The 12,324-nt window shown below is 40.2% G+C and overlaps 3 protein-coding genes across 7 annotated transcripts in view; 1 reads left to right on the top strand and 2 right to left on the bottom strand.

The window, feature by feature from the left end:
* Window positions 1–9,938, bottom strand: part of pear1 (platelet endothelial aggregation receptor 1) — a 26,650-nt gene extending 16,712 nt beyond the window's left edge. The window contains exons 1-3 of one of the 3 annotated variants that reach the window (XM_088385995.1): window positions 7,830–9,938; window positions 6,824–7,015; window positions 6,244–6,298 (exon numbers count right to left, since the gene is read on the bottom strand). The gene's annotated coding sequence lies outside the window, so the exon portion shown is untranslated. The remainder of the gene's footprint in view (window positions 1–6,243; window positions 6,299–6,823; window positions 7,016–7,829) is intronic. The other 2 variants (XM_088385996.1, XM_088385997.1) reach the window with 2 other exon arrangements.
* Window positions 7,911–10,395, top strand: gpatch4 (G patch domain containing 4). 2 transcript variants are annotated; one of them, XM_088385998.1, is made up of 8 exons: window positions 7,911–8,020; window positions 8,181–8,256; window positions 8,342–8,415; window positions 8,478–8,570; window positions 8,639–8,758; window positions 8,824–8,933; window positions 9,023–9,073; window positions 9,161–10,395. In XM_088385998.1, the coding sequence occupies exons 2-8, from the start codon at window positions 8,181–8,183 to the stop codon at window positions 9,672–9,674; spliced, it is 1,038 nt and encodes a 345-aa protein (XP_088242124.1). In that variant the 5' UTR covers window positions 7,911–8,020; the 3' UTR covers window positions 9,675–10,395. The 2 variants fall into 2 exon arrangements, with proteins under 2 accessions (XP_088242124.1, XP_088242125.1); XM_088385999.1 differs by having other exon boundaries at window positions 7,923–8,068.
* The window catches only part of LOC148391742 (C-type lectin domain family 9 member A-like), a 5,594-nt gene continuing 3,366 nt past the window's right edge, over window positions 10,097–12,324 (bottom strand). For both annotated transcript variants that reach the window (XM_088386001.1, XM_088386002.1), the window contains exons 6-9: window positions 12,070–12,264; window positions 11,650–11,819; window positions 11,039–11,160; window positions 10,097–10,763 (exon numbers count right to left, since the gene is read on the bottom strand). In XM_088386001.1, coding sequence (XP_088242127.1) covers window positions 10,604–10,763; window positions 11,039–11,160; window positions 11,650–11,819; window positions 12,070–12,264 — 647 coding nt within the window. In that variant the 3' untranslated portion in view covers window positions 10,097–10,603. The remainder of the gene's footprint in view (window positions 10,764–11,038; window positions 11,161–11,649; window positions 11,820–12,069; window positions 12,265–12,324) is intronic.

The raw sequence follows: 12,324 nt of genomic DNA, 5'->3' as shown, positions 1-12,324 counted from the left end.
CTTTACATTTTGCACATGTGGGCCAGCCATTACATTTTGGCTTCTTGCCAGTTGGAGACAAAAAAAAACCTGCGCCTGCGCCTGCACACGGGCCGACCCCAAACCGCAGGCGGCGTGGCTTGTGGCTCGGCTGGTCAGGGAGACAAACTAACAAACGGAAAGGCTGGGAACGACACGGCCTCCATTGACAATACTCGCATTCAGCCAGCAAAATGGCGGAAAACCCAAAATGGATGACTTTATAAGAGGACACGACCATACTGGCTTGTAATTATATGTGGCGTAATTCACTGTGGATCAGAATCTGAGACACTCTGACGGAAGGAAACCCAAAACCAGAAAACATAGCTTTGCTATATAAACATCCGCATTACCAACACCAGCGACAAAGCCTCCATGTCCACAATGTCACACCGAACGCGGACACATTGCTCAGCAGAATTCCCAGCTTCCGTCCTGCCCTTTGACCTTTTAAGTCAAGCGGTGTCAAAATGAATCAACAACAGATCGATGAATTAATTAATCAGGGTCTCTAAAGTGCATAATAAATCTAATGATTGAAAGCAGACTGATTTATCGTTTTGCGTTTAACCAAAACAAGACATTTGCAAACATCTGCTTTTATTTTGACGGTTAATCTTGTTTTTTTAATTACTAAATAACAGTAAATAAAAATAATTGCGGTTAACAAGTCATCGGTTAACTAAATGAATACACTAACGCAAATATATATTTTTTTTAATTATTCAATTAATCAATGGAATAATCGATACAATCAATGATTCTAAAAATATTCGAGAGTGACAGCCTGAGTGTGTTTTCCAAGCTTAGGATCATCAATAAAAACATTTTAAAAAATTCCATCTGAAAATTTAGACCACTGCGGCCTGCAAAAAATTATCACCAGTGTATAAAACTCAACACCAAAATCTCCATACTGAGCCTTGGTAGCGTTTACTAGCTGTTAGCCTCAGGACCTCCACAAACATTTGCGACCTCCAGCAGAGACAAAGAGGATCATCTGGAAGGACATCGGCATTTTAAGACACTTCCTGAGCCTTGTAGGACAATCTCGGTGTCCGTTTCCTACTGGGATTTATGACCTTGTTGTTCATTTTCACCCCGTCGTGTAAGAGCTCGCTTACTTCCTCCCGTCTGGGGAGACCAAAAAAAATAAAAAAAATACGCCACACACAACGTTCATCAAGTTCAATGAATCAGAGACAATTTACAGTTTTGAAAAACGAGGACAGTTTTGAATCTTCACTGAACATGAATGACTTTGGAGCCTTCCGTGAACCTTGACTAACCTATAAGGACAATTTATAGTCAACAAACCTCGACAGTTTTTTTTGCGGAGAGCAAATCAAATTTAAAATCCAACATGTACGCTTTCAAATGCTCACATCTGCTGTCATTTAATACATACGGGAAGCATAAAGGAGCTTTAAGATGCAAGATACGACATTTAAGGGGACACTCAACGTAAGAATGTCCTGGCTGGCCTTGATACATCACGTTAAAAGCATCATCCATTTTTTTTTTTTTTTGCCTTATGACAAAGCTGGAATACTCTGACGGCGTTGTTTCACAGTGAATCACAGATGACTTGTTGATTCAGACATACGTTGTCTCTTCCTGGTCTTTATTATTTGGCCGCGTGTCGGCCAGCCTGCCAGGAAACTTTACATGTGTCTCGCATTACACTTTCAAAACAAACCATCGTTGGGAATTTGTGCTAGTAGCCAACAAAATGGCCGCTGTGGACTTAGGGCGAATCATTGGCATTATTTTCCGATTTTTCCATGGAATTTGACATTCAAGGTCAAATTCCCAAACGATGTACGCCATCTTCCATTTTGAGGGTCACAGAAGCTGTGGGAAACACCACCACGATGAAAAAAAATAAACACACAACAGCGAGTCGTTCGTTTGTCGTCATAGCTCGAGTTCCCTCAACGCAAACGCAAAAAAGGGCGACGGGGGTCAAGAGCCTTTGAAATGACGAGTTGAGGTTAGGAAAACACGGCTAACCTCTGCTAACGTCTCCCAGCTATGATGAATTAGCGTTCTGTAAACATTCAACAACAACAAAGCCCAAAATGTATTTCTGTAGACTCTTATCTGATCTTGATCTGACTCCATTTTGGATTACAAAGACAAAAAAACTCATAACACACATGATGTTGTGAAGAACTGAAGGCAATTTTTCAAAAAAAATTTGTAGACAACTCGGCATGATTTGCTAAACATCGAAGACGGTGATGGACGCCATCATAGAAGATTAACACGTCGACAATCAACTCGCGTGAGGAAGCAAGACGACCGCTGAATCATCCTAAATATCATGTTGACATAAACACAGATGTGCTCACGCTAAGAAGATGCCGCTGGCTTCACATCATGGAGCTCACTCAAGGACACGACGCGGCCTCGGTCTTGGCAGGAGGCTGCCGCAGTTTGCTAGCACTTGACCCCCGCTGAGGGTGGGAGGACATCATCCGGCTGTTGCCCGAAACATGTTTGAGATGTGGAATCAAACCGCAACGACTACACGGCAACCAAAGGTTTATAATGACTACAGAGTTTGCACGATGGTGCCAAATCACTACTTTTATATTAAACAAACACTAAAACAGCAAGTAGGTGAGTTTTTAAGCAACTAGCGAGTCTTCTAACACAAATTTTTTCTAGAAAAGCTTTTAAAAGGAACGAGGCCTGCTCGCCTATCTGGGTGTCCTCGTGGCGAGCGAGTCTTTTGTCGATCTCCTCTGCGCCTTTGTCAGGAGACACACGTGTTAAGAAGTGTGACCATAATTCAAACAGAGACCAAGGTTCCGAGTCTTCAAGTCAGGGCTAAACGACGCGGAGAGCAATTTGGAGAAAACCGCCGCACATCTGCTTCGGATTGATAGGACACTTGTGAAATGAATGTATGGCAGCTCCTACCGTACGTATCACTACGCTGGAAAATGTTGCACTCACGCTGATTAGTCATGTTGGTGGAGTGCACACTATCCATCAGTGTTCTATTGTGGGGATTACGGTAAAACTGATGACTCAGGGAAGTTAGCATTAGCAATATTATTATTATTATACGGTGTTACCCATGGGGGCTCCAACCTTCGACGTTTTCCAGTTTGATTTTTTTTTTAATAACACGGATTAATGGCATTTCCATTCATTTGGAGGGAGTCAGATGATTTGAGATGCAAATGTTTTGAGTTACAATTTAGATCTAAAGGCACTATTGTAAATCAGAACTATTACGCAAGACCACCATCCTTAGTTTTTGTGAACCGTAGTCTAGACAACGTACATCACAAGCAGTTGGCGGTATGAGCTCACCTTCCCCGTTTTTTTTTTTTTTTTTTAAATCGCCATTTACAGGGAAACCAAGCTGGGCCAGTAAACGTGCTCACCATTGAGGCCCGCCGATTTTGCGTACCACCTCCGGCATGTGCTACGTGGCCCGTGTCTGGAGAACCTGAAAGTTATTACGCTGATCACTTCGGAGCCCCGAAAAGATGACTTTTTTTCCCTCTCTGTGTCCAGATGGGGTCCATTGGGGAAGCATCTGCAAGCCAAATATGCTCATTTTCTCCTCCAAAAAAGCCAAGAGCCACGTGTGCTACCCCCAAGGTGATTGTCATAGCTTTTGTGCTATGTCACTTTAGCAACTAGCATTTTAGCATGCAACAAAATAACACAGGGTCATCTCGGGTCGCGTGTTGGGTCAGCTTGGCTCTGTGTAACAGATTTGTCATCAGGACACCTGGGAACTGTTTGAAATGAAAAGGAAAAAAGAAATCTGCAAAACGTATCTTGTTTCGAAGATGAAAGGGAAGTACTGGAGTTAATGGACAACATCGGTGCGGTCAGCAGTGTTTAGCAACAGGAAGAGCGGGGTCCGATGGGGTCAGGGGGCACGAGAGCCACACACGGCAGGACTTCCTGGAAAATGACACAGTGGGAGCCAACGATGGAGGTGCTGGGCGTGGTCTAATCTTCAGAAGAATGACAAAAAGTCAAGGGGAAACTGAGGCATGTCTCAGTGATAGGAATGAAGGCAACAACTGGGAAATGTTCCTGTCAGCATATTTTAAAACCTTTATATTATGCAGGCTGTATTGAGATGCACCTTCGATTCTTGCCTTGACCACGCTTGTAACTCAGAACATATCTCAAATCATCTTTTCCCACTCAAATGAATGGAAATGTTATTGATCTGTTCCAAACCCACCCCAGAAAAATTAGTGTTTTCAATTGGGAAAATTGCATTTAAAATAATACCTAATCAAACACCTATCAAAATACAAATTAATTTAAATAATATAAATTAACATTTTAAAATTAATCTAAATAAAACTGTCAACGTTTCATGGATGGAAAAATTGTGTCATTCCTTATGATCTTCCTGTTTACTGGCCTCTTTCATAAAAAATAAAAAAATCTCATTTCTCATATCACGTTATCTTCTTTCAAAATACTTGAGCGGGTTAAAAGTGCAGCAAAGGATAAATGCAGCTTGCAACTAAGACATCAAACTGCAAATATGTTCAACTTTACAAATGACTTTTCGGTTGTTTTTCTTTTTTTTCGCCGAACAAATGGCCTTCATCAGTCACGCCGCAAACGTCTGTCTTTGAAAAGCGGACCTGCAAGACCAAATCGAAACATAAGCGCTCTCATAAAAGCGAGATGGACGACAGGGAGCAGAAAACAGCTGGTGGGAGGATGAAGAGGACCAAGAGGGAGGAAAAACTCAAGAAAAACAGCAAAAGTTCTCTCGGTTCGCGTGTCCCGGCTGCCAAGCATGACATAAACTAGACTGGGGACTGCTTTGTTATTTTGGATGCAAAAAGGCGAGTCAGCACCAACAAAAAGAAGGGCAGCAAGAACTGCAAGTCCTATGATTTATGCAATAATCCACAACACAAACAAAAACTCGAGGCAGCTTGCACTGCAGCGTTGCCGTCCTTTTGGGGCCCAAATTATTTCACGTGTCGGGTTTCAACGAGTTTCGGGCTTAACGAGCAATGCCTGCGGTGTGGCTACGCACGCACACACTCGCGTACGCCAACATAAGCAAGTCCAGGAAAGACCCTCACCACAGTACAAGTAGCCTGTGGTCTTTGCCTCTTGCTGGCTCCTCTTTCACATTTATGACGAGCACACATGGTGGAGAGTGAGGGGCCCGCTTATGTAAGGCCCCTTGACCCTCTTTAAAAATGTGAAAAAAAAAAAAAAAAAAAAGCCTGACACATTTGTTCCCTGTGTCCAAATAAACGTCTTAGTGAAAAGAATTGAAGATGCAACTATTCTTACACGCAACATTTATCAAAAAAGAAACAAATGCAATCATTGGTTTTCCACTAGGTGGTGCTATTTCTCTCTATTCAAAGCATGCAGCGAGATTTCCTGTTCTTTTACTTTTGTCTGCAACTTTGTTGACGGTTTTCTGGGTGAACGTCATAAAGCTCTGAAATTATTCAGAATAAAAATAAAATCTAACATGCTGTTATAAGAACCCATTTTGATTTTACATTTATATTCATTTTTTGGGTGACTTTTCATTGAAGTTTTGCAAAGTTTGCAGCCACACATTGGATGAATTGGATCATGAGATTATTAATACTCTGATATTTGTTTCTTTGAGGGTCAGTTTGAGTAATTAAATATCTTAAAATACATTTTAAACATTTATCATTAATATAAAAATATTACATTGAGCCAAGCAGAAGAAAATTCTGCCGTGTTTGGCCAAGTAAAACAATTTTTTTTTCCATAGTTAAAATGTGAAAATAACATGTCCGTCCAGAAGATAATTTTTTTTTCAATTTTTAAAGCTTTGAATGGGTCAGTTTGACCCGCAACATTTATATTATCAGACAAGGATGCACACCCAGTAGCAATAAATCACTATCAGTACCCCTCCGCAATCATACAAACAAGTATAGTGGCGTAAGAAAATTGAAATAATACTGTGATCGTTTTACAAATTAACATTTTGTTGCATGCACACAACAGCACGAATACAATGATATCCAAAACGTAAGAATCTTCGGATGAATTAAATAGTCAAAATATTAGACACAGCTCTCAGTGTGATGCAAATTATGATCACATTGATAATAATACAAATAAAGGATGAATCTGTATTTTTCTGACAGTACCATTCAAAAGTTAGCATCTTTTTCGACAACCAGTGCCATCCCACCAAGTCATAAAAACTGTGCTCACCTTCCCACTGCTTGTTGCCTGGTGGTCCTGTCCGGGTACGACTGCACTCCAAGATCTCCCCAAAAAAGGAAAAACAAAAAAAAGCAGAAATGTTACCTTGGTTTAATACTAAAACGTTGATCCACAGTCTGCGTAAAGATCTTGTTGCTCAAAGAGGGTCGGGCAGACTTGGTGAGGGGAAGAAAATAAGAAAGTAGCCACAGAGGAAAGAGTCGTGTGGCATCCAAAAAAAAGGAAAACAGGGAAAAGGGGGGAGGGTCGTCAAGACCACGCAAAGTGGAAAAACTGTGACAGAGGGAGGGAAGGGGGGAGGAGGGAAGATGGCTGTTTTAACTCTTTTAAAAAATCCTGAAGATAGATCAGATTGATTAGATAGATTAGAATCAATTTAATACAATTAAAATAGGGAAAAAAAAAATCACACAATAGAATACATGGAATAACTACCACATAATAGCATAATGCAATATTAACAACAATAGAAAATGAGATGAAAATGAAAGATAACTCAAATTTTTATAAATATCAGCGTTATTTTAACACGTGCGTGCATGTGTGCGTGTTTGTCTCGCACACTCACTCGATTGTCAGCTGTGGAGCTCCTGCGAGACCACCAGTCACTTTGTCAGTGAGCGTTCCCGACAACAGCTGGACATCTTTCCTCCCTAAAACGGGAAGCTGGCCTTGATAAGCAGCTGCTGCGCTGCTTGTCTTCTCCTCCTTTGCAGATTAAGACCTCATGCAGGCATTCATGCTCAGGGAACATGACATCCTAGTGGAACCAATCAGAATATTTGTTTCATGAAATTGCATGCACAATCTAATCTGCCCATGGTCTTCACAATCAATACTGCATGTAACTTTGACAGTTCACTTATGGAAATCATAACTTCAACAAGTACAACTCTATTGTTTCTCTTATATTGTGTTTTTGTATATTATTATTATTTTACTTTTCTAATTGCATTGATGTCACTGAGGTGGATTAATTCGTGGAAATCATGCACGAATTTAGCACACATGGTAACATTATGTTGCTTTATAATATGTAAGAACACATGTATCATACCTTATGATATATGAGTAATTGAAATATGTCATTTTATTCACGTAATTGATAAAGTTATGATTCATAACTGAACAAAATGAGCTACTATATCACGACGTTAATGGAAGTTAAACGTGTTTGAATACCAATGCTGCCATCTAGCGTTCGTTTTTTTATATCTAAAATGCGTATTCAGCATTTCAGCAACTTTAATACAGTATAACGTTTTAAGAAAGCTAGAATGAAAACTGTGTGGATATACGTATACCCTTTCTAGGATAAATAAGATATCGATTAATTTATATTTTTTACACAACACGCAATGTGTGATAATGGGAGGTGTTGAAAATTGATAAAAAGAATGAAGCGTTTAAACGGAGACGTTCACAATTGACCTGCATTAACATAAAAATACATATACAGAAACTTTAAACAGACGCTAACGCAAACAAATTGAGGTAAATATATAAATATATATATATACTACTTAATGAATAACGAAATATTTGATGGGAACTAAACATATTTACTTGCTTACCACTTTGTTGTTGTTGTTTTTAAATAAGAGAAAGCGCTTCATTACTTTTAAAGACAAACCCAAAAATGTTTGATAAACGCGTGCCACCTTCTTGACGATGTAACACGGAAGTACATACGTGCACATCTCGTGACGTATTTCCGGTGTCATGTCGGCCTCCTGCTGAAGCCGCATGTTACATTTCTCTAAAGGTTTCAGCTGTATTTTCATATCTACGTTTGCGGAATCAACGTGACAATGTAAAACTTTTGTTTTATTTAAAGATCGCCGTGAAAATGTTACCACTTTAATGTTACAATATTTTTTTATTGTTATTTAGCGTCATGGTGTAATAACCTTTTCATCTTACAGATGACTGACGTTGTGCAAAAGGGCCACGGATTGAGGTTTGCCGAGCAGCTGCTTAAGAGTCACGGCTGGGAAGAGGGTGAAATATTGTATTAATAATACTTGTTTACTGCCATTGACAACCACTATACCATGACGTGACTATTATTGGTTTTAATCCTCAGGTAAAGGACTGGGTCGGGATGAAAACGGTATATCTGAACCCGTCCAGGTCAAAGTGAAATGCAACAAAGGCGGGGTGAGGACTATGGATTTTTTATATTATTGTGGGGGTACATCTAAACACTTGTTTTGTGTCAGGTGGGCCACCAAGAAGGAGAGCAGTTCTCTTTCCAGTGGTGGGATCATGTCTTCAACAAGGCTTCATCCAGCCTGCAGGTGGAATCCCATCAGGTTGGTGGTTTTAAAGTAAAAGCCAGTTTCACTCATGAAGAACTAATGTAAATCTTTTTGATCCCCAGGATGGCATTTCATTAAAGAAGATGACTGAGAACGGTGAAGAAGATGGTGGCGGGATTTCGAACAAGAAGCCTCGGAAGGCCTTACTGGCTAAAGCCAAAATCTACGGAAGCTTCGTCAAGGTAAAACACTCAAAAGGTTTTCCATGAGGTGTTGAGAACTAATAACTCACTGACTGCCCCTTCAGTCGGCAACACTTCTGTCTGGTCAGGAGAAGCCAAAACGAGCAGTCGACAGTGATAGCAGCAGCTCAGACCAGGAGGAAGATAACAAACTAGATTTGTCTTCCATTACCAAGTAAGAATATGTTTGCTGGATTTCTTTTTTGCATCATATGAATAATATTCATATTAGATGCATTAAAAACATTTACTGATTCCCTCCAGGCTGTCTGATTGCAAACTCATGGAGGCTTGCGGAGGACGCACTGCCCACAAGTTAGTCTATTTGTTTTATGGAAACTCATCTTTAGGACTGAAAGACTTGTAAATGCTCATTTTGTGTTTTGTTTTTTACCCACCCAGAGGAGCCAGACACGGCTTGAAGATGAGCGCCAAGCTAGCCCGGCTGGAGCAGCAGGAGGCCGAATTCATGGCCAAATACGGTAAAAAGACTGAAGACAGGAAGGAAGGAATCGAGACTAAAAACGAGAAGACATCCAAGGAGAAGACTGAAGGATTAAATGTCCACCATGTTTCACTTTCTGAACCGACCGACATCAAAATCAAAAAGAAGAAAAAGAAAAGGACAGATGAAGAGGAGGAAACAACACGCGGAGAAAACGGTCATGAGAACCACAAGAGGAAGAAGAAAAACGGAGAGTTTCCAAATCCAGAGCTTGATGTCACTCCGCTGCTGGAAAAGAAGAAAAAGAGAGAGCAGCACGTTTCAGGAGAACAAACACAGCAGAGTAACCATGTAGAGCCACTTGAACATCAAGTCAAGAAGAAAAGAAAAAAGAGCAAAAAAGACTCAAACATTTGCGAGGAGCCGCAAGCATCACCTCCAACAAAGAAGAAGAAAAAGTCCAAAGAATAACTTTTTGAATTTGTCTCTCTGATTTTTTTTAAACACCCTAAATAAATCTTTGCTTCCATCCTTTTTTTCCGTAAGGTCCAAACAGTTGAAATTAGGACCCAACAAAATGTTTGTTTGTCGTAGCCACCCAAAATTGACAATGGCCTGAATAAAATATTTGAGTTTATTCTCCCCAATACTTTGAGGTTATTAATAGTTTACATTTGTTCATATTAAGAGGATATGGCGCAAAGGTGGATTGCGCAACTCAACTTCTCGGAAAGTATTATACGAAACACGATTAAAATAGCGGAAGTCGGAGATTTGCCTTGGAGAATCTCTGTTGATAAACAGAACACACATGCTGTCTCATTTTTTTATCCTCACGTTAGAATTTGGATTTTCTATTTCAAAGTAAATCTAGCAATCCTGTGTTTTTTAAAAAAAAAAAAAAAAAATTCCCTGCCTACGATGACACTGAATGCTATTAGGACACACACATGCGGATTACTTTCCGAAGTTGCACAACACATGGTTGCTAAATACTTGCTTTTACTTCACACCACCGGCCAGAAAAATATCAATGTAACTCACACTGGTCTGATTTCATAACAAAATAAATATTTAAACTCCTTTGTCAGTTTTTTAGTTATTAACTGACAATCTGTCCGTTAAATCATAGTGTGATTACCGTGGATGCTAACTAGCTGTAGGCCTTATGCTGCATTCAAGGAACGTAGGAAGTTGGACTTTTCCCATTTCCGAGTAAGATAAGTGCACTAGAGCGCCACTTTGGACTGGAAAGTCCGAATTGTGAAGTCAAGGGGGAAAAAAGGAACCTAGAAGCTTCCGACTTAGCTCAGAAGCAAACCGGCAACCGACTCAATTTGTACTATAACGCTTCCACAAAAGACACGGATTATATTTTGTGTGTGCAAGGGAGTAATGTGTTAGTGTGGATCTGGCCAGGTGATGGCATGGGTTTGGCAGATGTATCTGTTCCTCATGTCACATTTGGCTTTGCTCCAGTTGTGCAGCGATTTTGACGTCAGCGACTTTGTCGTCAGAGCACAGTTGTTTTGGTAGTAGTAGTTTTCTTTTCTCCAGAATCTAAACACCACACAAAATGGACTCCGTGAGACATCAATGCAGGTGTGACCTCTGTTGCTTTGCATCTGGCAAATATTTAAATCAATTTATTTGGTTTATTGGTGTAATGAGACTGCTGAGCTTGATTTTGCTCGAGAGCCAACGAGCTAACAACTCAGATTTAGTTTGACCGCTTTCTCATTCTGTAATTATCTTACAAGCTAACCAGCTATCTACTTGGCCAATTTTATTCTGCCTTACGTTTTTCTGTGTGTTATTGGGGTTTGTTTACTCACGCCAAAGCGAGGTCGCGTCCATCAGTCCATTTCCACTTTTCAGAGATTACGTCCTTGGTCAGCCCTATCCAGTATCCGTGTTTGTCATCGTTGTAGTAAATCGTATGGTTCGTGACAAAATCCTGGAACAAGCAGGAAAATAACGAATATTAATCACGATTTAAATACTGTATTTTCCGGACTATAAGGCGCACCATTAATGCATCATGTCAGATTTTTAATCCAAATCAAATCATTCTCCATTTTATCTTTTTGTTTTTCAACTTCAGACGCAACAAATTACTCTATAATCACAAAATAATGATCCATAGTCTTTTTAATTCATGATTCATAGTCTTCAGCGGGCCACTTATGATTAATTTCATGACACAATGCTTCGGGCCAGTTTAAATTTAGGAATTTGGTCCATATATAAGTCGCACTGGACTATTAGGCGCACTGTCGGCTTTTGAGAAAATTTGAGGTTTTTAGGTGCGCCTTTTAGTTGAGCACAAATTATAAATATATAGTACTACATTTGAACAGAAATAAATGTAAGGCATCCCACAGGGATGTATACTAGATCCCCTACCATTTAAAATGATATACAGTATGAGTTATGTAAGGATCACCTGTTCTTCTTGGCTTTCAATGAGGAGCAGGCGTGCGTTCAGCAGCCTGCAATCGTCAACGCTTCCCTCCCAGGTCTTCCAGTTGGCGTAGTAAGCGTAGTGCCCAAACAGGTAACACTTGGAGCCAAATTGCAGCCAGCCGTTCGGACACGGCTTGCACAGGCTTAAAACTACAAAACACAAATGCAACATCTACAATTAGCATTTAAAATAAAAACATCCACAAAGTGATTTTTGTTTTTAGATCCAAGACATATAATGAAAAATAGAAAATAAAAAAAACAACCCTGATAAAAGTGAGTTTAATTTTAAAAATTAATTGATCAGTGTTGTGGTATTAAGCTATGTTAGCTTGTTAGCATGAATCATAGCATAGCATCACCATGGAAACCTGTTTGCGGCCCTGGTGAGCGTGCTGACCTTTTTGCGGGCAGTAGTCGACGACAGGGAAATTGTCAAGCTGGATGACCTGGCCCATGGTCCAGTTGAGCTGGTCCCGTTCCCTGCTCAGGTTCTGGGCTTGTTCGCTCATCTGCTCCAGCTCGACCCGCATGTACTCGTTCTGAGCCTTCAGGTTGATGTTCTGCCGATGCTGCTCGGCCAGGATGCTGTTCACTGAAGGAGGAAAAGTACTCAATACTTCTTTTCTTTTTTTTTAACTGTTCATTAAACATG

This window comes from Syngnathus floridae, chromosome 10 (genome assembly GCF_059516105.1).
Source record: "Syngnathus floridae isolate MCC-2025c chromosome 10, RoL_Sflo_1.0, whole genome shotgun sequence".
NCBI lineage: Eukaryota > Metazoa > Chordata > Actinopteri > Syngnathiformes > Syngnathidae > Syngnathus > Syngnathus floridae.
This window is presented reverse-complemented; position numbering and strand designations above follow the sequence as displayed.

Bases quoted from the DNA above. Each gene is read 5' to 3' on its own strand.
- gpatch4 (XM_088385998.1), top strand. From the start codon at position 8,181: ATGACTGACGTTGTGCAAAAGGGCCACGGATTGAGGTTTGCCGAGCAG. The intron at 8,759-8,823 runs GTAAAACACTCA...CTGCCCCTTCAG, and splicing joins TCTACGGAAGCTTCGTCAAG to TCGGCAACACTTCTGTCTGG. The intron at 9,074-9,160 runs GTTAGTCTATTT...TTACCCACCCAG, and splicing joins GGAGGACGCACTGCCCACAA to AGGAGCCAGACACGGCTTGA.